This window comes from Oncorhynchus mykiss, chromosome 23, assembly GCF_057628025.1.
Source record: "Oncorhynchus mykiss isolate SJ-2025 chromosome 23, ASM5762802v1, whole genome shotgun sequence".
Lineage (NCBI taxonomy): Eukaryota > Metazoa > Chordata > Actinopteri > Salmoniformes > Salmonidae > Oncorhynchus > Oncorhynchus mykiss.
In genome coordinates this window covers 21,026,800-21,053,310 of record NC_143044.1, presented here as the reverse complement: position 1 = coordinate 21,053,310, position 26,511 = coordinate 21,026,800, and the positions used below count along the sequence as shown (strand labels likewise).

Below are 26,511 nucleotides of genomic sequence, written 5' to 3'. Positions count from 1 at the left end.
AGCTGCTCAGAGGATATACGAAATCACATTTTCATCCTCATCGATGAGCTCCCTCATGGTTGGCTCACAGAAGCTATATGACAGGATTTGTCTGAAATGGGTCTGACCTAGATTTGGTTTTGCCCTCTGCCCTCAATCACTAGGACTGAATCATTCTCTTTGGACTATCATTATTCAGTAACATGCTTTTTGTTTGTCTACTGCACCTGGGTGAACATTTTGGTGTTTGCACTAGCGCCACAAAGCTAATATTTCAAAGGCCAGTGACTGATAATTCCCTAAGTGTTCATTCATTTGTTTACATCTTTAAGCCTTTATGTATGTGTTACGAATGACCAAAGGTGTCTGACTGTATAATAAGTACAGCGTCATAATATATACCTTAAGGCATTTATGTATGCGTTATAGTGACCAAATGGGTCTGACTTTATACTAAGTGTAATGTCATATGATACAAGGCATTTATGTGTGTGTTATAAATGACCAAAGGGGTCTGACTTTAAATTAAGTACAGAGTCATGCGATATAGTCTTTATGGATGTGTTATGAATGACAGAAAATGTCTCACTTCAAACTAAGGATTACAGGACACTACACCAAGTGACAATAAATAGGTTATTAATATTCTGCTGATTTATGAAGGTTCTCTCATGATCCACAGGTTACTGTAGGGAGTGAGAGGTATTTAAATTGGTTGCTGACCTGCAAAGCTTGTGTGTGTGTGTCAGAACCAAGACTTGATTACAACCTGTTACAATTGTGCCAACATTTTATGGCTGATCCTTCACCGGGGGAGTTGGTGAATGTGTCAAAAACCTGATTGTGCCCAGAACCCTGCGGCATGGCTCGTTTTTGTTGTGTGCATGTTCGTGTACTGAGGAACATGTAACTTGGCTCCAGAAGAAAATACACTTTCATTGTCTTTAGGTTGAGGGCTTTCATCAAGGTACAGTTGAAGTCGGAAGTTTACATACGCTTAGGTTGGAGTCATTAAAACTTGTTTTTCAACCACTCCACAAATTTCTTGTGAACAAACTATATTTTTTGGGAAGTCGGTTAGGACATCTACTTTGTGCATGACAAAAGTCATTTTTCCAACAATTGTTTACAGACAGATTATGTCCCTTATAATTCACTGTATCAGAATTCCAGTGGGAAGTTTACATACACTAAGTTGACTGTGCCTTTAAACAGCTTGTACAATTCCAGAAAATGATGTCATGGCTTTAGAAGCTTCTGATAGGTTAAATGACATAATTTAAGTCAATTGGAGGTGTATCTGTGGATGTATTTCAAGGCCTACCTTCAAAATCAGTGCCTCTTTGCTTGACATGATGGGAAAATCAAAAGAAATCAGCCAACACCTCAGAAAAACAATTGTAGACCTCCACAAGTCTGGTTCATCCTTGGGAGCAATTTCCAAACGCCTGAAGGTACCACATTAATCTGTACAAACAATAGTACGCAAGTATAAACACCATGGAACCACGCAGCTGTCATACCGCTCAGGAAGGAGACGCATTCTGTCTTCTAGAGACGAACGTACTTTGGTGCGAAAAGTGCAAATCAATCCCAGAACAACAGCAAAGGACCTTGTGAAGATGCTGGAGGAAACAACAGGTACAAAAGTATCTATATCCACTGTAAAACGAGTTGTATATCAACATAACCTGTAAGGCCGCACAGCAAGGAAGAAGCCACTGCTCCAAAACCGCCATAAAAAAGCCAGACTACGGTTTGCAACTGCACATGGCGACAAAGATCGTGATTTTTGGAGAAATGTCCTCTGGCCTGATGAAACACCATCCCAACCGTGAAGCACCCCCAACCGGGGTGGCAGCATCATGTTGCGGGGGTGCTTTGCTGCAGGAGGGACTGGTGCACTTCACAAAATAGATGACATCATTAGGAAAGAAAATTATGTGGATATATTGAAACAACATCTCAAGACATCAGTCAGGCAGTTAAAGCTTGGTTGCAAATGGTTCTTCCAAATGGACAATGACCCCAAGCATACTTCCAAAGTTGTGGCAAAAAGTCAAGGTATTAGAATGGCATCACAAAGCCCTGACCTCAATCCTATAGAAAATGTGTGGGCAGAACTGAAAAAGCGTGTGCGAGCAAGAAGGCCTACAAACCTGACTCAGTTACACCAGCTCTGTCAGGAGGAATGGGCCAAAATTCACCCAACTTATTGTGGGAAGCTTGTGGAATGCTACCCGAAACATTTGACCCAGGTTAAACAATTTAAAGGCAATGTTATCAAATACTAATTGAGTGTATGTAAACTTCTGACCCACTGGGAATGTGATGAAAGAAATAAAAGCTGAAATAAATAATTCTTTCTACTATTACTATGACATTTCACATTCTTAAAATAAAGTGGTGATCCTAACTGACCTAAGACAGGGAATTTTTACTAGGATTAAATGCCAGGAATTGTGAAAAACTGAGATTAAATGCATTTGGCGAAGGTGTATGTAAACTTCTAACTTCAACTGTAAGTGTTCCTTGGTGTAATGTCATCTCCAGCCTATTGCACACACAGCACATATAAGCCTGGGATATCAACCATTCAAAGTTGGCCTTAGTGGGAGTGATCATAGAATTTTATAGGAGTGACCTTACAGAGTAAAGTATTTTGTCATCGTCACTACTTAAGAGTCAAAAAGTGATTTTAAACCTAACCCTCGCTAATGAAGGCCAAGTTTGATGCATATTTGGGCAGAAGTGTCTGGGAACGAGATTAGGTGTAATGTGACCAACATGACATAATTTAAGAGCGCATACCATCCTTCAGCACAACATGTCACTCTTTATAAAGCACATGTTTATATCATATTCAACCTAGTGGGTTATGTCACATTTGACATGGTGATTATGTCACACAGTTATGTCACATTTATGAACCCTTTATAAAGCATGACACGTAAATGCTTTGTAACATGTTTATGTTGTGCTTATTATGTCATTACGTCATTTCACAGGTCTTTGAAATATTTTGCAGGACTTCTAAATATTTTGCAGCCTTCCACCAAAGTTTGCAAGCCTTTGAAATATTTTGCAGGCCAAAATATTTCTCTGGACAAAATATTTTGTGGCCTTTTACCAAATTTCGCAGGCTTTTACCAAACTTTGAAGCCTTTTACAAAACTTCACAGCCTATTATTTTGAAAGCTAGTTTGCCTCTTAGGGCCACAGTATTGAATACTTGCAGTAACAGTTTGTGGACGCATGAGGGAACCAGCGAGTAGGCAAACAGACTCTGTTATACTAACCAATGATTCATATATTATCTGGCTATGGTAGGGACAGATGGCAGAGCTGAGGGGTATACAACAAAGCAGCATAAAGGAGTTCGCCAGCTAACTTGCCTAAATATTCTGAAATACTTTTTATTTTAAATAAAGATAAGCTTGAAATGGGAATGGTCTAATAGACTCAACAAACAGAAACACATATATACAGTACCAGTCAAAACTTTGGACACAGCTACTCATTGCAGGGTTTTTCTTTATTTTGACTATTTTTACATTGTAGAATAATAGTGAAGACATCAAAACTATGAAATAGTACATATGGAATCATGTGGTAATGAAGAAAGTGTTAAACAAATCAAAATATGTTTTATATTTGAGATTCTCCTTCTCTTGATGACAGCTTTGCACACTCTTGGCAGTCTCTCAACCAGTTTCATGAGGTAGTAACCTGGAATGCATTTAAATTCACAGGTGTACCTTGTTAAAAGTTTATTTATGGAATTTCTTTCCTTGTAAGGAATAACGCTGGAGAATAGAAGCAGGTAAGGGGAGTTGACATTTAATTAGGAAAGGACATGCAACAGGACAGGAACAGCGAAACACAAAGACAGACAACAAACAATGCAGCAGCGGGAAACAGAGCTGGGGAACTGACAAATATAGGGGAGGAAATAAACAGGTGATTGAGTGAGTCCAGGTAAGTCCAAAATCGCTGAAGCACATGACAAAGGAAGGCAGGTGTGCGTAAAGGATGGTGGCAGGAGTGCGTAATGCAGGGTAGCCTGGCGCAGAGCGAGAACAGGCGTGACATTCCTTCTTAATGCATTTGAGCCAATCAGTTGTGTTGTGACAAGGTGTCACGCCTGTTCCCGCTCTGCCTCTCCGGCACTCAAGGGTGCCAGACTGCCTTCATTACATACACATCTCACTATCATTATACGCACCTGCGCTTCACCACCGGTCACCATCACACGCAGCAGTGCTTCATTGAACTCACCTGGACTCCTTTAATTTGTTGATTGCCTTTCCCCATGTGTTCCCTGTATCAGTATTGTTGTTGTTTCCGTTTCCCTTGTCCAGACGCTGTCCGTATTCTGTTTCATGTCCGTAATTCTTTAAATGTTCACTCCCTGTTGCTGCTTCTCGTCCCCAGCGTTTGTCCTCACACAAGGTAGGGGTTGTATACAGAAGATAGCCCTATTTGGTGAAAGACCAAGTCCATATTATGGCAAGAACAGCTCAAATAAGCAAAGAGAAACGACAGTCCATCATTACTTTAAGACATGAATGTCAATCAATCCGGAACATTTCAAGGACTTTGAAAGTTTCTTCAAGTGCAGTCGCAAAAACCATCAAGCGTTATGATGAAACTGGCTCTCGTGAGGACCACCAGAGGAAAGGAAGACCCAGAGTTACCTCTGCTCCAGAGGATAAGTTCATTAGTGTTAACAACCTCAGAAATTGCAGCCCAAATAAATGCTTCACAGAGTTCAAGTAACAGACATATCTCAACATCAACTGTTCAGAGGAGACTGTGTGAATCAGGCCTTCATGGTCGAATTGCTGTAAAGAAACCACTACTAAAGGACACCAATAATAAGAAAAGACTTCATTGGGCCAAGAAACACGAACAATGGACATTATACCGGTGGAAATCTGTACTTTGGTCTGATGAGCCCAAATTTGAGTTTGTTGGTTCCAACCGCCATTTCTTTGTGAGATACGGAGTAGGTGAATGGATGACCTCCACATGTGTGGTTCCCACTGTGAAGCATGGAGGAGGAGGTGTAATGGTGTGAGGGACTTTAATTTGTTTTCAACAGGACAATGACCCAACACACCTCCAAAAACTAAAGAAAACCCTTGAATGGTGTGTCCAATCTTGTGACTGGTACTGTATATTTAGCTTTCTTAATTAATGCGAAAATCAACCGTTATTTCTTGTTGATTATCAAAATTAGCTGGCTAACTCATTGATCCTGTTTTGTAGTATACCCCTTTGATGATGATCTAGAAATGTATGTTCTGTTCATCATGTGATGCTCTTATCTCGGCCCAGTGTCTAAAGAAAGGATCAGTGTACACTGTGTAATTTTATACAAAACCATTGTCTTTTCATCACCATTCTAGGAAATACAGACATGTAAACACAGAGATACAATAGGCGGAAATATCATCTAGGGATATTTATGATGAATGTAAGCTTACCTTTTTAGTTGCTGATTAATAGATAACTTTCCAAGTCAAATTTGCTATCTTTCAGTGCCGGATGGTCCTGCCAGTAAAACAAACAGTTACACGTGTTTTTTTATTTTATTTTTATGTTGTGGCTATACTCAGACACGGAAAACTGTACTTTTTTCCAGTCAAAGCTTCCTTTGTGAATTTTGTGTGTTCAGCCCCTACTCTTGCAATTACGTTAGGGGGCGTCCATAATGATGTCCACAATCCAATATGGCTGCCACAATACCATTCAATTGTGGTTTAATCACCTGTATAACCGCTCTACATGTTTTAAATGAGAGACAATTATTCAGATTTGTGGACTGTACTTATGACCTATAATCAAGACAATTTGTATGTAATTGAATTATGTTGGGAATCCAATATGCCCACCATAATTACACTCAAACACCTTTGTCTGGATATAGAAATGGCAGCAGAGTGCTTGGCATGGCAACACCAAGTATTTTAAGACACAAGCCTCTTTGAGGATCAATGAGGCAACTTTGAGGCTCCAATGAAAGGAAAGAGAATCCAACCCTGGACTCGAACACCCACTCCCTAGCATTACAACTTGCCCCCACTGTGGTATAACTTGTGCCTCCAGGATTGGGTTATTAAGTCACCTCCTTATCATTTAGAAGTGAGCTTTGATTCATTGCTAATCCAAAACGGCAGCCTAAATCTAACATGAGCTTCCACTGGCTCAGTGCATTCGTGATGCATATTGGTATGTTCCGGTGCACTCTTATGCTGTTTGGGTTGTGCTGGCACATTGCTTATTCTAGAAAATCATGTCCACCATCCTGGCTGTCTGCCCTGGAGCTGCAATATACTGTATGTTGACTTGGTGACATTATGGTGTATGGGGAGGATGCAACCACACATAATGACAAGCGCATAAGGCAGGTGTTCACCACAATGAACAAACACAACCTGAGACTCTTAGACAAGAAATGCCATCAACTTAATGTGCCTTCGCATGTCATAGGAATTGCAAATCTCCAATGTAATATCAATGCCATCCTGAATCTCCCAAAACTGTCATTTCTAAGCCTAATTCACCATCAACCCTCCCTTCTAGCAGTTACTAACAATTTTTATTTAAATGTCTGTGCCTACTTCTTTTTCTTGGAGACAATTATAATAACCACAACATGAAAAAACATGTAACTATGTATTTTTGTCAGACAGGACCATACAGCACTGAATGCGAACAAAGTTGTCTAATCCTCAACTACCAAAAGTAAAGCTTACATTCATCATAAATATTCATAGTTGATATATCTGCCTATTGTATTTCTATGTTTACAGGTCTATATTTCTAAGGTTAATTAAGATATCCTTACACTAATTGTTTGTGTATGTATGGCAAACAACTGACTACTTGTTTTTAGTTATTTCAGAGCTTGCAATGTTGGGTAACATAAGTTTATGTGGCCCATGAGTTTAGAGGGTGTGTCACAATATCTATCAATTTAACCACTTTTGCAGTAAAATATTTTTACACAACCATCCATTTAATAAATTAGAGACATCATAGATTTGAAAAAACATTGTTGTGTTTTGTTATACCTCGGGTAGGTGTATCTACAATTTCTGGGGGCTTTGCCACTAGCCTATCTTCAAGGTCTTTCCAGCTAGGATGGCTCTTTTCCCCGATGCTACTTCAGCCCCACTCACAGCTGTTGGACAAAGAAGAACATTTTGGGATTAATTGAATTCAAAGTTCTCTCTAATGTTTTTCTGGGCCTGCAATAAACATGCAATATAATGCAATTATCTCTGTGTTGCTCTGTTTCTAGCAACAGAGATACATTCCTCTCCTCCAAAGTACATTCACTTAGTGAATCCCCCCCCCAAACAAAATGGAACATGACCTCTTCAACATTTCCCAAGAGAATCTTAATCTTTTGTATTTTATGGAAACAAATACTCATGTTTTTTTTACTAAAGCAATAAGTTACTTTTTACCATTGGAATGTGTAAGCAGCTTAATTATATCACCCAGAATAGCAAATGGAGGACAGGGCCTAATGATGATGACCATTTAGACTGATGATGCTACTGAAGGTGATGATGAACAAGGTCAGACCTGAATCCTCATTACAACTCTGAAAAATTGTTCAAATACCACAGTGAACCATTTATGCTGGCTTTGTATTCTTGTTGCTTGGGTAAATTCCATTATGCAGCTTAGAATTTTTCTCACCCTGGTGTCAATGCAGAAATATTGATTGGGTCGCATAGACCTATCGCGAGGATAATTAAAAAGAAAAATGTATATTGATTCTTGACAATTCGATTGAAAGCAAAACAACAAATTTCATTTATAATTATAAAACTCACTCAACACATGTAGGCCTAGGCAATTTTATGGCAAACCAGTTACATTTTTATAATGATAGCTTATTTTCTTGGTCGAGTAGAAAAGGCTGAATCCATGGTAGGTTATTGTACTTGTTCAACAGCATCTATAATCAATCATCTTCCTGGCCTCATGTCAAGTGTGTGCCATTTAAAACAAATTGAGATTAAATATATTAGCAGAGCCAAGGGAACTTGAGGTCAGTAACAAAGACAGGAAAACATTTCTGCCACAATGGTTTGAAATTGCCCATGAGAAAATTATGTGATGTGATTGTGGTAAGGTTCTGTATAGGGACCATAGAGATCCTATTAAATCACTATAGCGGTATGTCATAAACCCACAAAGTTCCAGAATGGAGGTGAAAATGGCAGCCATAAAGGTCAGGAAGAAATCCAAGCCAGTCTAATCAGAATGAATGGCAGTAGAGGCATAATCCTGTAGGCATGTGATACATAAAAAATGTTGCAATAGAATTTGTCAACCTAAAATTTGTCATATAATTATAAATACAGTTTATACGGGTTGTACATACATTTTCTGCATATAGCCTCTAAAATATATGTAAACAGACCATAAATGTCAACATTTTTGTTTTCTTGGAAAGCTGTGAGTTCTATTATATGATACAACATAAGTAATTGTTGCATTTACAACTTGTCTAAATCCTATCACATCAACAGATTTCAGCCAGCTGTGAATTGACTGCATTTTTTAAAGATACACTATGCAGAAATCACCCTGCCATTTCCTAGTTGCTTAAATTCTCATTTCAGTTTATGTGACAAAACAAGCAAGTATAGTGTAGAAAATCATTATACCATCTAAATCACTGTGAAATATTGTATTTTCAGCTGTTTGAAGCTAGTGTACAAAACTGAAAGTAAAAGATCCAAAAACAAAATGTAATAACGGGAAGCATAGAAATAGAGCACATAGAACAGATCTACATCTTCTTAGACTTGCTTTCAATGCTTACATTTCTATGTGAAATTAGTCTTCACCCAGAAAGTTACATATTGCAGCTTAAAATGTAATGTTGGCATATTGTCAGTTCATTTGAAAAATGTTTGGAATCATTACTCTAAAACTGCCTGGCTAGCTGTCTATCAAACTGTGCTGATAAATTATTCAAATACATTATTTTACACAGTATCTTATCACATCACTGGTAAACCATGGTTGACTAACTCCCTGACCAAAATGGCTGACATTTATCCCAACATAAGCAGGTTTTTTTCAGTTCTAGTATTGTAATTCCCAGTTATACGTCAGGAACACTATCGCTCCATACAGGCTGAATCGTGTAGCTACTGTCTCTTTAAATGCGTAATTTTGCACTGCTCATGCTCGGAGCTTTGTCCAGGAGTTTCACCGTTGAAAAACCAGCTGTGCGAGCATCTTCACGAAGGGGACTCGTGTTGTTATTCATCGGCGAATATCGCTCTCTCTGACAAGGATTAAAAGGATTTTAATGCAAATAACTCGTTATCTTCGGTGAATGCGCCTAACCTGGACGTGGGAAAAAGCGGAACGGAGAACGGTCAACTTGATCTATTTGTCCGGGTTGCTGCATTCTCCACCGCAGCGAACAACATCCAAAACCGACTCTTGCAATGGAAATAGGAATCCAGAACTAACATCAATCCTGTGACAAACTCTTTTCTTCCAGTTTTTCTGGAAACATTAGAATGGCGAACTTGAAAATTGCTTGGAAAATACTTCATTTAGAATAGGCCTACAACTTATACACAACAATTTTCTTTGGTTTTTTAAAATGGCTTCTTAGCCTGAGGGAATAACGGTGTGTGCATTCATTAGTTCAAGAAAGTTTAATAGGAGTGCATTAAAGTCAGTGCAAATTTCCAAGCTTCGTTGTCCGATGATGCTCTAACGTTAGTTGCCTGAGATGACTCTAGCAATATGCTCAGATTTCAGAGTTATGTTTATATAGTCTATAAATAAGCCTATTTGGACGTTGAGTGTATGTATTATTACACTTTATGGCTATCCCATGCATACGCCCATGCTTTGTTTACAAATGATGTATTACCAATAAGTGACGTATAGTTGGTCACTCCAGCTGTTTAAGTGTGAATAAGGGAGTCTTCACCAGAAAAGTAGACCTTTACCTGTTTCTAAAGTAGAATGGGTGGGGACTGCCGAGGAATGCGTCGACGCACATGGACTAAATATTCAAATACGAGACCCCAGGACATACAAATATATTTTGGGGCATTTCTTATGCTGTACTTGGTGTTTTACACCGAAGCATCAGTCTCCAAGTCCTGTGATAAAAATTGCTTCTCTGGGAAATGCACCAATGGGACTTGCGTCTGTGACCAAGGATGGGTTGGAGACCTGTGTCAACACTGTCAGGGAAGATTCAAGTAAGTATCCACAAATATAATGTTTCAAAGTAACATTCTAATTGAGTATTGGTTGGTTGTATCTAGACTACTTTGTAACCTTTGTTCAAAGACAAATTCAACTAGACATTATTACAACCTCGGTCTGAAGTAGACAATTATTGGTATGCCGCTGATGCTTCAAAATCTTCAACCAATATCGAGAGCCATGACTCCATAACCCGGCGCATTCCTTTGTTATTGCTCTCTGGCCACGCCACAATATAAAGTCTTTACATTTCCCGCAAGGGTGGTTTTTGTCCAAATAATTATCTCAGGAGAATCTTATCGATTTCCCAATCAAATAGGCCTAGCAGCAGTCACCTGTAGACTCAACAGATAAAGCCATGTTTTTTTGATCTTGTGGTTGGGGCTTGCAATTGCTGTCATTTCATGGCTAACCTAACTTAGCAGGCGTTAAATAAATGCCTGAGCACAGTCCCCACGTCCAGTTCAGGGGAAACTGGAAGCTAGGTTGAAGATACTGTATCCCTGAAAACTGGATGCATCTAGGTGTTGCACACACCACTAAGGGTGATTCCTGGGACACACTATTTAAAGGAGAAGTTTACCCAAAGTCCAGAAACTCCCAAGTGATTCCACACATTGAAACTAGTTCAGTGGAGTTTGTTCTCTCCCTGTTGTGCTGTACTGAAACAACTGCCAAAAAAACGGGTTACGTTGCCGTATGTACACCCAATACAATTGCAATCAGTCTATAACCGTCAACGACAATCAGAAATCAACCGATATGAATCAGACAGTGGGGCGCCGCCTGAAGCTAGGTTGAAGATAAATGGGTCACGTGACTCATGACGTTGCCGGATGTACACCCAATACAATTGAAATTAGTTGGTTGGTCAGAAAGTTCAAATCAATGTTTCATAGTTGTGGTGTAGATGTACTGTAGATCGAATTGCACAAAAAAAAAAAAAAATCCCTACTATGGGGTCATATTAGCGTGCTATCCCGGGTTTAAAACCCTTTTAAAAATCCATTACGTACCTTTGACGAAGGGAAAGGACATCAGAAGATTTTCTAGTTTCAGGTACAGCACAATAAAAAATATCATTACAGCCTACTTGGAAATTACGATATGAAACATTGATTTGAAGCTTCTGACAAACTAGTAGGTCAGGCGATGCCCCACTGTCTAATTCACATCGCGTGATTTCTGATGATTGTTCTCGACTATATCGACTGATTGGTTCTGGGGTGGGATGTAGGCCTAGCTCTGCTACACTGACAGTGAATTCATGATTCAGAAAGTGTGGGCAAATTCACTGTTTTATTGAGCTACTTTTGTCAAAAGTACTATCTGATTTCAAATCAAATTTTATTGGTCACACACACATGGTTAGCAGATGTTAATGTGAGTGTAGCGAAATGCTTGTGCTTCTAGTTCCGACTGTGCAGTAATATCCAACAAGTAATCTAACAATTTCACAACAACTACCTTATAAACTACCACGCTGTCTGTGTGGCTGGACCATTTCAGTTTGTCCGTGATGTGTACGCCGAGGAACTTAAAACTTTCCACCTTCTCAACTACTGTCCCGTCGATGTGGAAAGGGGGGTGCTCCCTCTGCTGTTTCCTGAAGTCCACAATCATCTCCTTTGTTTTGTTGACGTTGAGTGTGAGGTTATTTTACTGACACCACACTCCGAGGGCCCTCACTTCCTCCCTGTAGCTGTCTCGTTGTTGTTGGTAATCAAGCCTACCACTGTAGTGTCGTCTGAAAACTTGATGACTGAGTTGGAGGCGTGCATGGCCACGCAGTCATGGGTGAACACGGAGTACAGGGCTGAGAACGCATCCTTGTGGGGCCCCAGTGTTGAGGATCAGCGGGGTGGAGATGTTGTTACCTACCCTCACCACCTGGGGATGGCCTGTCAGAAAGTCCAGGACCCAGTTGCACAGGGCAGGGTCGAGACCCAGGGTCTCGAGCTTGATGACGAGTTTGGAGGGTACTTTGGTGTTAAATGCTGAGCTGTAATCGATGAACAGCATTCTTGCATAGGTATTCCTCTTGTCCAGATGGGTTAGGGCAGTGTGCAGTGTGATTACGATTGCGTCGTCTGAGGACCTATTGGGGCGGTAAGCAAATTGGAGTGGGTCTAGAGTGTCAGGTAGGGTGGAGGTGATATGATCCTTGACTAGTCTCTCAAAGCACTTCATGACGACTGAATTGAGTGCTATGGGGCAATAGTCGTTTAGCTCAGTTACCTTAGCTTTCTTGGGAACAGGAACAATGGTGGCCCTTTTGAAGTATGTGGGAAGAGCAGACTGGGATAGGGATTGATTGAATATGTCCGTAAACACTCCAGCCAACTGGTCTACGAATGCTCTGAGGACACGGCTAGGGATGCCGTCTGGGCCGGCAGCCTTGCTATTGTTAACACGTTTAAATGTTTTACTCACATTGGCTGCGGTGAAGGAGAGCCCGCAGGTTTTGGTAGCAGGCCGTGTCAGTGGCACTGTATTGTCCTCAAAGCAAGCAAAGAAGTTGTTTAGTTTTTCTGGGAGCAAGACGTCGTTGTCCACGACCGGGCTGGTTTTCTTTTTGTAATCCATGATTGACTGTAGACCCTGCCACATATGTCTTGTTTCTGAGCCGTTGAATTGCGACTCTACTTTGTCTCTATACTGACGCTTAATTCTTGCCTCAATTCTTTGAGTCAAGAAATGTGTACTTTTTCACCTAAAACATTTGAGATTATTTTATATCATTATTTTATGAAGCTGACTGCCACAGCAGCGGAGATGGGTAACAACTGCACATGTGTGCTCTCAGGGGAATCCCTTCTACGTAGAAACTGCACGTTATGCCCTTATCCAAAGATGCACATTTTCTTTGGCGGACAAGTGAAGACAGCGTTACACGTTAGTTATACAAATGAATCAAACAACCTACAAATATGTCTGACTATGACATACTCATGAGTGATGAAGAAAACAACTGGAGGTGCACAGATCAAACCGTATTTATTTGAGCCTGAGTATTCGGGTGAAGAATTGAGGCAAATTAAGCTTCAGATGTCCGCTGCTGCTCTTGCCACCTAAGACGCAGCAGTAGCTGTACCACAGATCCAACCCATCCCCAGGATCAAGACCGACTGGTCATGCAGTTGTGGCAATTGCGCTCCAATTCCTCAAAGGAGGAATGTTTGTGCTGTGGAGAATTCGAATACGTGACTACAATTCTTACAAAAATGGAGGATGATGATGAGGAGCAGTTAGTTTGCTTTTGCGACCACTGGGATTTTGCTGCCAACAAACTCTGGTGTTCTGAAAAAAAAAATCTGTATTCCAAAAACGAATGGGAGACGCACCCCTGTTCCAGTTGGGCCAAATGGACAGTTATCTAATGAGTAAGTAGCCAAACGTTATTGAATGATCGCTTATCGTAAACCTCTATGAGCGGGATCGTTAGTGGGTCCATGTTTTCACATTAGCCCAAAACTCTATAGCCTATGTTTTATTTAACACCATTATTTTGGGGATATTCTATTCTGCAATGTAAGGTTACAGTGTCTATCTCTCTTACACTGATGTTCAGGATAACATGGTTTCATATTAGTTGATAACTGATATTGAAAGGTGATATGATGCAGTCTAACTAGATAAGGCGGCCTAGGCTACTTCATCCTAATGTAAGCTAAATGCATTGGCTACAAATACTGGCATGTGATGAAGGATAACATGTCCAATATAATTATATAAATGCATATCAAACATATACAGTGCCAGTCAAACGTTTGGACACAACTACTCATTCCAGTGTTTCAGTTTCTACTCATTCAAGGCACACCTGTTAATTGAAATGCATTCCAGTTTACTCTCACAAAGCTGGTTGAGCGAATGTCAAGAGTGTGCAAAGCTGTCAATAAGGCAAAGGGTGGCTACTTTGAAGAATCTCGAATATAAAATATTTTTTGATTTGTTTATCACTTTTTTGGTTACTACATGATTCCGTATGTGTTATTTCATAGTTTTGATGTCTTCACTATTATTCTACAATGTTGAAAATAGTTAAACTAAAGAAAAACACTTGAATGAGTAGGTGTGTCCAAACTTTTGACTGGTACTGTATATATTCAATTAAATTAATACAGTATTGTAATATTATTAATGCATTTCAATCTCCTTGCAGGGGATTAGACAGATGAACTGCAGGCACCAGATGCCCAAACTTCAAAACCAGAAACATGGAGACATCAACACTTGTCATTTTGAATAAATATTAACACTTTTATTGGTTTTCCTGTATCTATGCATGAGTCCTTAAAATAAAGTCCATTGTACAAAATAGGTAATTCCCAAGTGAGGGACATTTTAAGTAGATAAACCTCCAACATTCATAAACTTGTTCAGTACATGGAAGACTTGCACACAGTGCAATCCCCTGGGACAGAAAATCACATCTGAATAGGAAGAATGAGCTTCATAAGTTACAATGTCCTGACAAATCTGCATGATAAACAATAACATGGGTGAATCTATTTCTATATAACACTGTGATGTTGCACACTCCATAATAAGAACCTGGGATATGGTGACTATCCTAGTGGCTGGGAGGTTCCCAACAAGTTCTTTACAGCTGCAGGTTGTCAGGGTGATATGTCCTTCAAGCAGAGACAAGGGGCACGAAATTAACCTCTGCTATTGGTCCAATCTTTTTGTTAACAGTTTTGCATATTTTTAGGCTGTTTCAGTTGTTTACAGAAGAGTAAAATAACTCAGCCTCTAATTTTAATTAGTAACACCAAACCTAAAGTTAGGTAAACAGACACTGCATGCAGCTAGTTAGCAAGCTAGCTAAACAGACTCATCAACAGAATAAACAAATAACTTGGCTGGCTAGCAAGGCTAGAATGAACAGAACACAGCTGTCTGTTAAAAAATTTAGTTGGGCAGAACTGTTTTCTCCTGCCAAGCCAATGCAATGGAGTGCAATGTGATCAGGTTTCCCACTTCTTTCCTTTAAAACAAATGGGGAAAAAATATTTGCTACATGTCTTTAGCTGGCTAGCAATTTCATTACTTCATGATATAAAAACACATTGTAATTTACACATTGCTGAATCTACGATTAGGCCTCGTTTGTTTAGTTGTTCATCTCTAAGCAGCCGATAAGCAAGACGATAGTTTGCCTACTAACGTTAGCTAGCTATCACGTCCAACGTGTTAGCTAGCTAGCTAGTTTGGCAATGGGCTGATAAACATCATATGAGAGTAATTTGTTGAACATTTTAACATAATTTGGTGAATAAATAACTTTATAGTTACATTTTGCGAAGTTCTCCTCATTCTTTTTCTCCCAAGCGGGGACTTCGGTCCGTCATTATTTTGCAAAGTGTTATGGAATAGCCTTCCTAGCGAAGGATACATGGGATGCTGCCTTCATAATCGCCCGAAAGAAGGCACCTTAGAAGGCAGCATTTTAAGGTACTTTGCGATTGGGACAGGCCAATATTTACGTCCTGCCTAGAAGAGCTGCCTCAAAAGGCAGCATCCTTGTCGATTGGGACACAGTCCATACCTCGTTCATATGCATGCTACACGCGCAGTGATGCAAGGTTGGCTGCAGGAGTATTTACATCGTATTTACTATTTCAAATTGCTACTAACCATCTTCTGCATCTCTGTATCTTTTATCGGAGAACAGTAACATTTGGTGCCTTCTTCCCTTGATTTCCTGTGCAAAGTGCAGCCAGGGACCAAACACCAGCTTGCTCTTGCTGCCATCTCTTTTTCAACTTTGCGTAACTAACTTTACCTGCGATATGCCTAACTCTGTCAAGTTTCTCACCCGCGTATTCTCCCCCACCCCCAAAGCTCCATAAAAGGGCATATACTGTACATATTTCATGTAGCAGGGTCTCCCCCACAAGGGCGCACATATGTGGTTGCTACCCATCTCCTCTGCTGTGGCAGTCAACGACATAAAATAATGATATAAAAATGTTTTAGGTGAAAAAGTACACATTAACTGAACCAAAACCGATAGTACTTTTGACAAAAATAACTCATTCTGCCAGGCGCTTCCAATAAAATAAGGAATTTGTTCACACTTTTTTGAACTTCTGAATCATGATTTCGCTGGCAACGGAGCTAGGCCTACATCCAGCAACGTCATCACGTGACTCGTTTTTTTTTGCAGCCGTTTCAGTACAGCACTAAAGGGAGAGAGAGGAGGAGGAGAGGGCAAACTCCCCCAAACAAGTTGCAATGTATGGAATCTCTTGGGAGTTTCTGGATTTTGGGTAAACCTGGGTACATTTTGGCATCCACATGCTTTCTATCCAAATCAGTTTGTGCATATATTATGATGACATTGTCACGTTTTGGTCTTCGGCAAGGGATTTTTCGTCTGCTTTTGCACTTAACTCCAGCCGAAGTCTATGCACCTTCGTCGGTGATCAACAGATTCTTCAATGTAGTGTCTGTTGTCATTCAACGAGAGATGATTTAATGCACATTTTTCTTGAGAAATACAGCACCAAACATCTTAGTTAGATGTAAAATTGCATGACTAAGACTTCCTCGGCAAAAACGTCAAAATTTATGACAATTTCTTGAGTTATCTTAGATTAATTCATACTATTTTGAGGAAGTGTATACTGGCTACGGTGTCTCGAGGGACGTTTTTAAAGTTTTTTGGGTGTTTTTTGGGTGTTTTTGGGTGTATGTGAGGCACAGATGTTCACTTTGCCCTAGCCAAGTTCAGCTAGGAGAAATGGGGCGGCAGGTAGCCTGGCAGGTAGCCTGGCGGGTAGGAGCGTTGGGCCAGTAACCGAAAGGTTGCTGGATCAATCCCCAAGCTGACAAGGCAGTTAATTTTCTTAGGGCTGAGATCCCGCTAACAGGATCGATATGACAACAGCCAGTTCAAAACAACAGAAATCTCATAGTTAAAATTCCATAAAAACACATTTTTCACACCATTTTAAAGATACACTTCTTGTTAATCTCACCAGAGTGTCTGATTTCAAATAGGCTTTATGGTGAAAGCACCACAAACAATTATGTTAGGTCAGAGCCAAGTCACAGAAAAACACAGCCATTTTTCCAGCCAAAGAGAGGAGTCACAAAAATCAGAAATAGAGAGAGAATTAATCACTAACCTTTGATGATCCTCATCAGATGACACTCATAGGACCTCATATTACACAATACATGTATGTTTTGTTCGATAAAGTTCATATTTATATAAAAAAATCTCAGTATACATTAGCGCGTTATGTTCAGTAGTTCCAAAAACATCTGGTGATTTTGCAAAGAGCCACGTCATTATAAATCTTGATGAAAATACAAGTGTTATACATAGAACTTTAGATACACTTCTCCTTAATGCAACCGCTGTGTCAGATTTCAAAAAAACTTTAAGGAAAAAGCAAACCATGCAATAATCGGTGCTCAGAGACCAAACAAGCCAAAAAGATATCCGCCATATTGTGCAGTCAACAGAAGTCAGAAATAACATTATAAATATTCACTTACCTTTGATGATCTTCATCAGAATGCACTCCCAGGAATCCCAGTTCCATAATAAATGTTTGTTTTGTTTGATAATGTCCATCATGTCCAAATTCCTCCTTGTTGTTACCGCGTTCAGCCCAGTAATCCAACTTAATGACGCACGAGCAGACGAAAAGTCCAAAAGTTCCGTTACAGTCCGTAGAAACATGCCAAACGAAGTATAGAATCAATCTTTAGGATGTTTTTAACATAAATCTTCAAGGCATTCTGGCAGACCTCTGACTCATTCCCGTCTCATTCGCCCCACTTCACAGTAGAAGCATCAAACAAGGTTCTAAAGACTGTTGACATCTGGTGGAAGCCTTAAGAAGTGCAACATGACCAATATCCCACTGTATCTTCAATAGGGAAGGAGTTGAAAAACGACCAACTTCAGATTTCCCACTTCCTGGTTGGATTTTTTCTCAGGTTTTTGCCTGCCGTATGAGTTCTGTTATACTCACAGATATCATTCAAACAGTTTTAGAAACTTCAGAGTGTTTTCTGTCCTAATATACTAATAATATGCATATATTAGCAACTGGGACTGAGTAGCAGGCAGTTTACTCTGGGCACCTCTGGGCACCTTATTCATCCAAGCTACTCAATACTGCCCCCAGCCATAAGAAGTTAACCCACTGTTCGCCGATGACGTGGATGTGGATTTAAGGCAGCCCACCACACCTCCTACATTTCAGTTGAAGGCATTCATTTGTACAACTGACTGGGTATCCCCCTTTCCCCATGTTCTTATATTCATGATGAGATAAGTAGCTAACGTGAGTTGGCTTACATTAGAATGTGTGACCAGTGCGGTAAGCATTTGCCTGCATAAATGTTTGCAATCATCAGTGCATGCCCTTTGCAGTTGAAATGTATAGCCGATACATTTTGTATTGGATAACAGTAAGGAACATGGGTTCTGTAAGAAAACATTGTCGTAATGAAGTTAGCTTGTGTTTGTCACAATGTACTGTCATGGTTTGTGCTATCTGGGATCGTTATGGCGTGCCTACCCCCATTGAAGTTGATGTTTAAAATAGTTAAGGGTTAAGGTCAGGGTTAGGTTAAAAACCCATATCGGTCAGGCTCTAATTTTTATGTCTCTGTCCAGTATGAAAGAAGTTAGAGGTAGTTTGATGAACCAATGCTAACTAGAGTTAGCACAAGTAATGGTATTCATTGGCTATCAGCTAGCACGCTAGTCAGCAATTTTATTAGCGCTAGTTAGCAACTTCCTTCAAACCGCACGCAGAGACATAAAAATGGTATCCACGAGTTCATCTGACTCTGGGGAAGTTGATAAAGGGTCTCATTGCCAAGATTCTGAAGTATCCCTTTAAGCTTTCATGTACCGAATAAAAAAATCAAAAGTGTTTCCATTGCATTTTCAACTCTACTGATAGTTGTCACAGAAACTGGTGCATTAAATAGCAAATGTGCCCCTGCACTCTAGCCAACAACTCTTAGATAGTGCAGGTTGGCTAGTCTACATAATGAGATTATTAGGGATAAGAGCAAGAATATTTTTACTTGTTAAACAGCAGCCAAGCATCGATCATCATGTCACCAGAATAAGACCCTCAATATTTGGAAAGCAGCATCAAGCTCATCCAGTTTCCATCACAGTTGTTGTGTTTTTTTGTATGCAATTAAAACTGTGGATGGAAAGTGGTTACTCAGAGGAATTATTTGTGTTTCTGGCTTCTTTAATTCTTATGGGCAGGTTGGACGGTAGCGTCCCACCTGGCCAACATCCGGTGAAATTGCAGAGTGCGAAATTCAAAAATACTAAATTCAAATATTTAACCTTCTTGAAAATGTATGTGTTATACATCAAAATAAAGCTTAACTTCTTGTTAATCTAGTCGCTGTATCAGATTTAAAAAAGGCTTTACGGTGAAAGCACACCATGCAATTATCTGAGGACAGCACCCCGCATACAAACACATGAAAATCTTTTTTCAACCAGGCAGGTGCGACACAAAAGTCAGAAATAGCGATATAATTAATGCCTTACCTTTGAAGATCTTCTTCTGTTGGCACTCCAAAATATCCCAGAAACATCACAAATGGTCCTTTTGTTCGATAATGTCCTTCTTTATGTCCCAAAAATGTCAATTTATTTGGAGCGTTTGATTCAGAAATACACCGGTTTCAACTCGCCCAACATGCCTACAAACTATCTAATAAGTTACCTGTAAACGTAGTCTAAACGTAGTCTAAACATTTCAAACAACACTTTTACTTGAGTCATTTTATAGTAGGGTATCTTTACTTTTACTCAAGTATGACAATTAGTACTTTTCCCACCACTGGTTGCAACAATGTTTCGATGTTTGGAGCGTGCCTAGATGATCAAAGGCTATATAAGCGAGTAAAACAACAAGACACTCACATCCATACCTGAAATCCTGCGGCCAGGCCCTAATCCAACCTCAGGTACCCTAAAACATAAATAATCGATACAAGTTAAGACGGAAAAAACTGTTTCTAATACCGGATAAAAACAACGTCGAGCGCGCTCCTGTTCACGTGTACCAAAACAGTAGAGTCCACCTGGAGTGACACTTACAATGAATAGGACTACTTCTTAATTTCTCAAAAGAAAAACATAGAACATTTTACTAAAGACTGTTGACATCTAGTGGAAGCCATTGGAACTGCAACCAGGTTCCTAATAATAAGGGTATCCCATAGAAAACAATTGGAAAATTCTATGATCTCAAATTATTTCCCCCCTGGATGGTTTGTCATCGGGGTTTCGCCTTCCAAATCAGTTCTGTTATACTCACAGACATTATTTTAACAGTTTTAGAAACTTTAGAGTGTTTTATATGCATATCCTCGCTTCTGTGCCTGAGTAACAGGCAGTTTACTTTGGGCAAGCTTTCATCCGGATGACAAAATACTGCCCTCTACCCAAGAGAGGTTAAAGGCCCGGTGCAGTCAAACTAGATTTTCCTGTGTTTTTATATTTCCACACTATGAGGTTGGAATAATACTGTGAAATTATGAAAATAATGATAATGCCCTTTTAGTGTATGAGTTGTTTAAAAAGACGTAAAGCGTAAAAATCGTCTGTCCTTGGTTGCAACACTCACTACCGAGTTCCAAACTGCCTCTGGAAGCAAAGTCAGCACAATAACTGTTCGTCGGGAGCTTCATGAAATGGGTTTCCATTGCCGATTAGCAGCACACAAGTCTAACAGGCTGACTACACCAATCGCGTCGTGTGCGCGAGCGCGAGCGTTGCAAAAATAAATGTATAAATCTATATTATTCAATTATTGCACCCACACTGCAAACCAACGAGCGTCTGCTTTGCCAAGGACTTAAATAGAAGTCAGTTCTATTTCTGATGCAGATTGTGCTGCAAGTCCTGCCTCTCCCATCTCCTCATTGGTTTATAGAAGCAGGTACCCACTTGTCATCTCCTCATTGGTTATATCCACGTGAGTGACTGAAAGAAGAAATAGGTCGGTGGCGGTAATACACCTAATTTATGAAAGTTGCCAATCACAATATAAAGTCAAGAGAAGAAAAAGCCAGGAAGGAGGAGAGAGGACTAGAAACGAGTCGGTTGACCGTTTTATGTGTGGATTAATTGGTGGAGTACAGGAACTTGTGCATTTCAAGTAAAATAACAACTCAATGTTCATATCCCAGGACAAATTAGCTAGCAACAGCAAGCTAGCTAAATAGGACAAATTTGATAGCAAGTGCAAGCTAGCTAGCTAAATTGCCATACATGTTTAAAGCTTTTCGAACCTGTCCCCAAATGACTATAATTGGTTCAGAGTTTGTTTTGATATTTTAACCTGCGTGTCGTGATCGCTTTTGGTGTGGGGGAACAAAATACATTTATGCACGATGGCGCACGCTCGCAGCCGGTTTGGGTTCCGTGTAAGATCACCATGTGCAATGCCAAGCATTTGCTGGAGTGGCGTAAAGCTCGCTGCCATTGGGACTCTGCAGCAGTGGAAACATGTTCTCTGGAGTGATGAATCACGCTTCACCATCTGGATGTCCGACGTACAAATCTGGGTTTGGTGGATGCCAGGAGAACTCTACCTGCCTGAATGCATAGTGGCAACTGTAAAATTTGGTGGAGGAGGATTAATGGTATGGGTCTGTTTTTCATAGTTCGGGCTAGGCCCCTTAGTTCCAATGAAGGGAAATCTTAACGCTACAGCATACAATGACATTCTAGACGATTCTGTGCTTCTAACTTTGTGGCAACAGTTTTGGAAAGTCCCTTTCCTGTTTCAGCATGTCGAGATCGGTTTGGAAGAGCTTGACTGGCCTGCACAGAGCCCTGATCTCAACCCCATTGAACATCTTTGGGATGAATTGGAATGCCGACTGCGAGCCAGGCGTAATCGCCCAACATCAGTGCCCGACCTCACTAATGCTCTTGTGGCTGAATGGAAGCAAGTCCCTGCAGCAATGTTCCAACATCTAGTGGAAAGCCTTCCCAGAAGAGTGGAGGTTGTTATAGCAGCAAATGAGAGACCAACTCCATATTAATGCCCATGATTTTGGAATGAGATGTTCGGCGAGCAGGTGTCCACATACTTTTGGTCATGTAGTGAACAAATAATTTTGGTCAGTTCAGAACCAATTCTTATTTACAATGACAGCTTACCGGGGAACAGTGGGTTAACTGACTTGTTCAGGGGCAGGACATTTTTTTTTTACCTTGTCAGCTCGAGGATTCAATCTAGCAACCTTTCGGTTACTGGCCAAACGCTCTAACCTACCTGTCACCCCAATTGATGGCTATATATTTTTTGTTGTTGCAGCAATTAGACCTACAGTAGATTACAAAACGTTCTCTGATATTGATCATCAATATCTACAGTGCCTTCAGAAAGTATTCACACCCGTTGACGTTTTCCAAATGTTGTTGTATAATAATAGTGTTTAACATGATTTTTGAATGACTACTTCACCTGCATTAAATATCTGTCAGGTCCCTCAGTCGAGCATTGAATTTCAATCACAGATTCAACCACAAAGACTAGGGAGGTTTTCCAATGCCTCACAAAGAAGGGCACCTATTGGTAGAACAAAAACATACACTGAATATCCCTTTGAGTATGTTGAAGTTATTAATTACACTTTGGATGGTGTATTTATACACCCAGTCCCTATAAAGATACAGGTGTCCTTCTTAAATCAGTTGCCAGAGAGGAAGGAAACCTCTTAGGAATTTCACAGTGAGGTCAATGGTGACTTTAAAACAGAGTTTAATGGCTGTGATAGGAAACACTGAGAATGGTTCAACAACATTGTAGTTATTCTACAAAACTAACCTAAATGACAGAGTGAAGAGATGGAAGCCTGTACAGAATTAAAATATTCCCAAACATGCATCCCGTTTTCAACAATGTACTAAATAAAGTAAAACTGCAAACAATGTGTCAAAGAAATTAACTTTATGTTCTGAATACAAAGCTTTATGTTAGGTGCAAATCCAACACAACACACCACTGAGTACCACTCTTCATATTTTCAAGCATGTTGGTGGCTGCATCATGTTATGGGTGTGCTTGTCATTGGCAGGGACTAGGGAGTTTTTGGGGGGGATAAAAAAAACGGAACAGAGCTAAGCACAGGCAAAGTCCTACAGGAAAACCTGGTTCAGTCTGCTTTCCAACAGACACTGGGAGACACATTAACCTTTTAGCAGGACAATAACCTAAAACATGGCCAAATATGCACTGGAGTTGTTTTCCAAAGACAACATTACATTTTCCTGAGTGGCATAATAACGGCTTCGACTTAAATCGGCTTGAAAATCAATGGCAGGACTTGAAAATGTCTGTGTAGCAATGATCAGCAACCAACATGACAGAGCTTGAATAATAAAAAAATAAAAAAATCTGTAAATATTGTACAATCAAAGTGTTCAAAGACATTTGCTACAATTTCTAAAAACATATTTTCACTTCGTTGTAATGGGGTATTGTGTGTAGATGGGTGAGAAAATATAATATATAATCAATTTTGAATTCAGGCTGTAACACAACGAAATGTGGAATAAGTCAATGGGTATGATTACTTTCTGACGGCACTGTATATTTCTCAAAAGGCATAATCGTGGAGATGGGTGATTAGAGGTTCAAAGACACAATGAAGAAATCGCACATACATTATCCCAAAATGGTGTCAATTTGTCACAGGACCACGTCATATGTAATAGGGTTCCTTTGTGCTTTTTGCATCTCCCAACGAGATGTGACATTTCTGTGTGCATTACATGCATTCTGGTAGGAGTGTAGTAAGCCCTATGAATTATCTTAAATTGCAGTATTTTATGTCTTTGGTTGTAGGAGCAGGTATGAGCATTTTCATATCTGTAACCAATGGTTCTCCTCAATTTCTTCCTTTTAGATCTGTTTCCCATGTTTCCCTTAAAGGTTCTGAACCATCAGGTATTTTTGACAAAAGGTACTTAATTGTTACCCAGAAATGATTTGATATTGAGATAAATAAAAAAAAATGGCTGCATTGGACCTTTAAAAAACGATGAATCTAATCGGTGTCCTTGGTCTTAGTTATTTGCTCAAGGGCCTATACATGAGACCAACTTTACCATATTATCCTGGAGGCATACTTACACACCCAGTCTCATTACTCTGCGTGAATGATATCAACTTTAAACAATGCGAAATTCAAATACACAATCATTTGTTTAGCTTCTTTCTGTTCTGTGGCAGTATGAAATAGCAAACATAAGTTGAATTCAGTGATTACATTTGTTTACTTCTACTTTGTGGCTCTTTGGTGAAACAGTAACATCCATTACTGTAGTTAGGTTTAGCCAATCTGTACTCTATGGCTTAGCGGTGTGTTGAGTAGATTCCATGATCTGGACATGAGCAAGTGCTCGTCTCGTTCTCAACACTTTGTGTACTCGTATGCGTGCTGAAATCTACGCCCACCGTGGCGTATAGCACCGACCACCGGGCGAAATGGTGTGAAAAGAGTGTGTCCCGTGGTTCATGGCTGACTACCTGTATAGAGTGGAAAATAGTAAATTCCTACTCACACGTAAAGTGCTGTGATTGATAATGAACACATTACTTATTGCTGGCAGATTGAGTGTGAAAGCCTCTTAAAACTGGTCAACGTGATTGGAAATAGTGAATATGTAGGCTTATTTGATTATGAACATTGATCAACCATCCCTGAGTGTAGAGTTGGCTTAGGGGAGGGTCTGCAGATTTTTCCTTTAGTACAGGCCTTGATTGATGGCCTGTATTGGCCTAATGTGAGGAGTTGAGGGAATCAGCACCTTTGCATCATCCAGCAACTTTCACATTTGGACCATTTGTCATCGTCCCCTGGACTCACTATTTAAAAGAAAGGGTAGACACTACTGGGTCACACTTGTCAGATCTTGCTGAATAGAATTTGATTGGGTGCATGTCTATCATCAGGATGCAAATGACAGCACATTTGATATTTAAAATTAAACGGCCCAGGCAGATGATGTGGTTACAATGAATTAAGGTATTTGCTGCAATACATTTAAAAAAATTATTGAAAAAATTGTGGAACTATTTTAGTGCTGTAATGTTACTTAGGCCTATTTGCATTATGTACCTTGAAACTACTGTGAAATAACTGTAATTACTGTCATATTTCTAAATACCAACCATTTATTATCTAAGGACAACTAATTTGAGTAATCTAAATCTAATTTAAATGTAATCCATTTTCAGCAGAGGATGCTCTTTACCTCAATCTTTTAGGATTTAGGGGTCACTGGTCCAGTTTTATGTGGGACTAGTACTGTTTGTGGAGGGTAATGCCAAGTCATGTGAGAATGGGAACTGAATCTAACCTGAGTGTGGGGCGCTGAAGAGGGATTCTAGGCAGCACATTGATTTAATGAAGTGCCACCATCTATATCCAGATGAAAGCTGGTCATTTCATCCCATTCAAACCATTGAGTTTGTTTATGCTCTCAACCAAAAATGGTTTGTCCTTACATTTGCCCTGGCTGATTTTATGTCCACGCTGTCTGTATTAAAGTTTTTTTGTTTGTTTTGTAAATCTCCAGATTTTAATGTCAGAAATGGCAAGTGTACAGTTCCTCTCTGGGGGAATCTCTATTGGACAGACGCACGTAACATCTTCTGACGCAATAATGCAATATTTTTGTTCTGGGATTTCCGAGAGCATCTGATTCATTAGGGTGAATCAAATAGTTTAGTGGATTACAACAAGTTCATTATCAGTGGCAAATAGGGAAGTTGGAACTGCACAGATGCTGTGTGAGGTTCATAAAAGCTTAAGTGTCAATCAGTGAGAGACAGACAGATGCATGAAAAAAAAACATGTGGTTCATCCTTACATTGACTGTGCTTGACGTTAGAGTGGTTCTATTGTAATCAGTAAAATATGTGAGTTATCAGAGTGGAAACAGCTTGCTTTGTTTTGTCTATTGATTTTGATATCTGTGCTTTTTATGGCACTGCAGCCCTCTCTAGTCTGTTTCCCTGAGTGTGACTGTCTGACTGTCCCACAGGCTGGATGCTGCAAACAGAGCCAGACAGATCTTGCAACTTGCAGCTAACCCATACATTAATTATTTCCACAAACAAACACAGTTTCAACCAAGATGCTGCCAAAAACAAAATTCAGGCTACGAGCACTCGCTGGCATCCTAAATTTAAAAAATGCTAGCTCATACTCTTACAGCCTGATAAAGAGGTC

At 39.8% G+C, this 26,511-nt stretch overlaps 1 protein-coding gene across 1 annotated transcript in view; it reads left to right on the top strand.

Annotated features, from left to right (window-relative positions):
• Positions 1-9,092: 9,092 nt before the first annotated feature.
• LOC110502559 (attractin-like protein 1) overlaps positions 9,093-26,511 on the top strand; it is a 350,265-nt gene continuing 332,846 nt past the window's right edge. Inside the window, exon 1 of the mRNA XM_021580677.3 lies at positions 9,093-10,241. Within this exon, the coding sequence (XP_021436352.2) occupies positions 10,000-10,241 (242 nt within the window). The 5' untranslated portion in view covers positions 9,093-9,999. The remainder of the gene's footprint in view (positions 10,242-26,511) is intronic.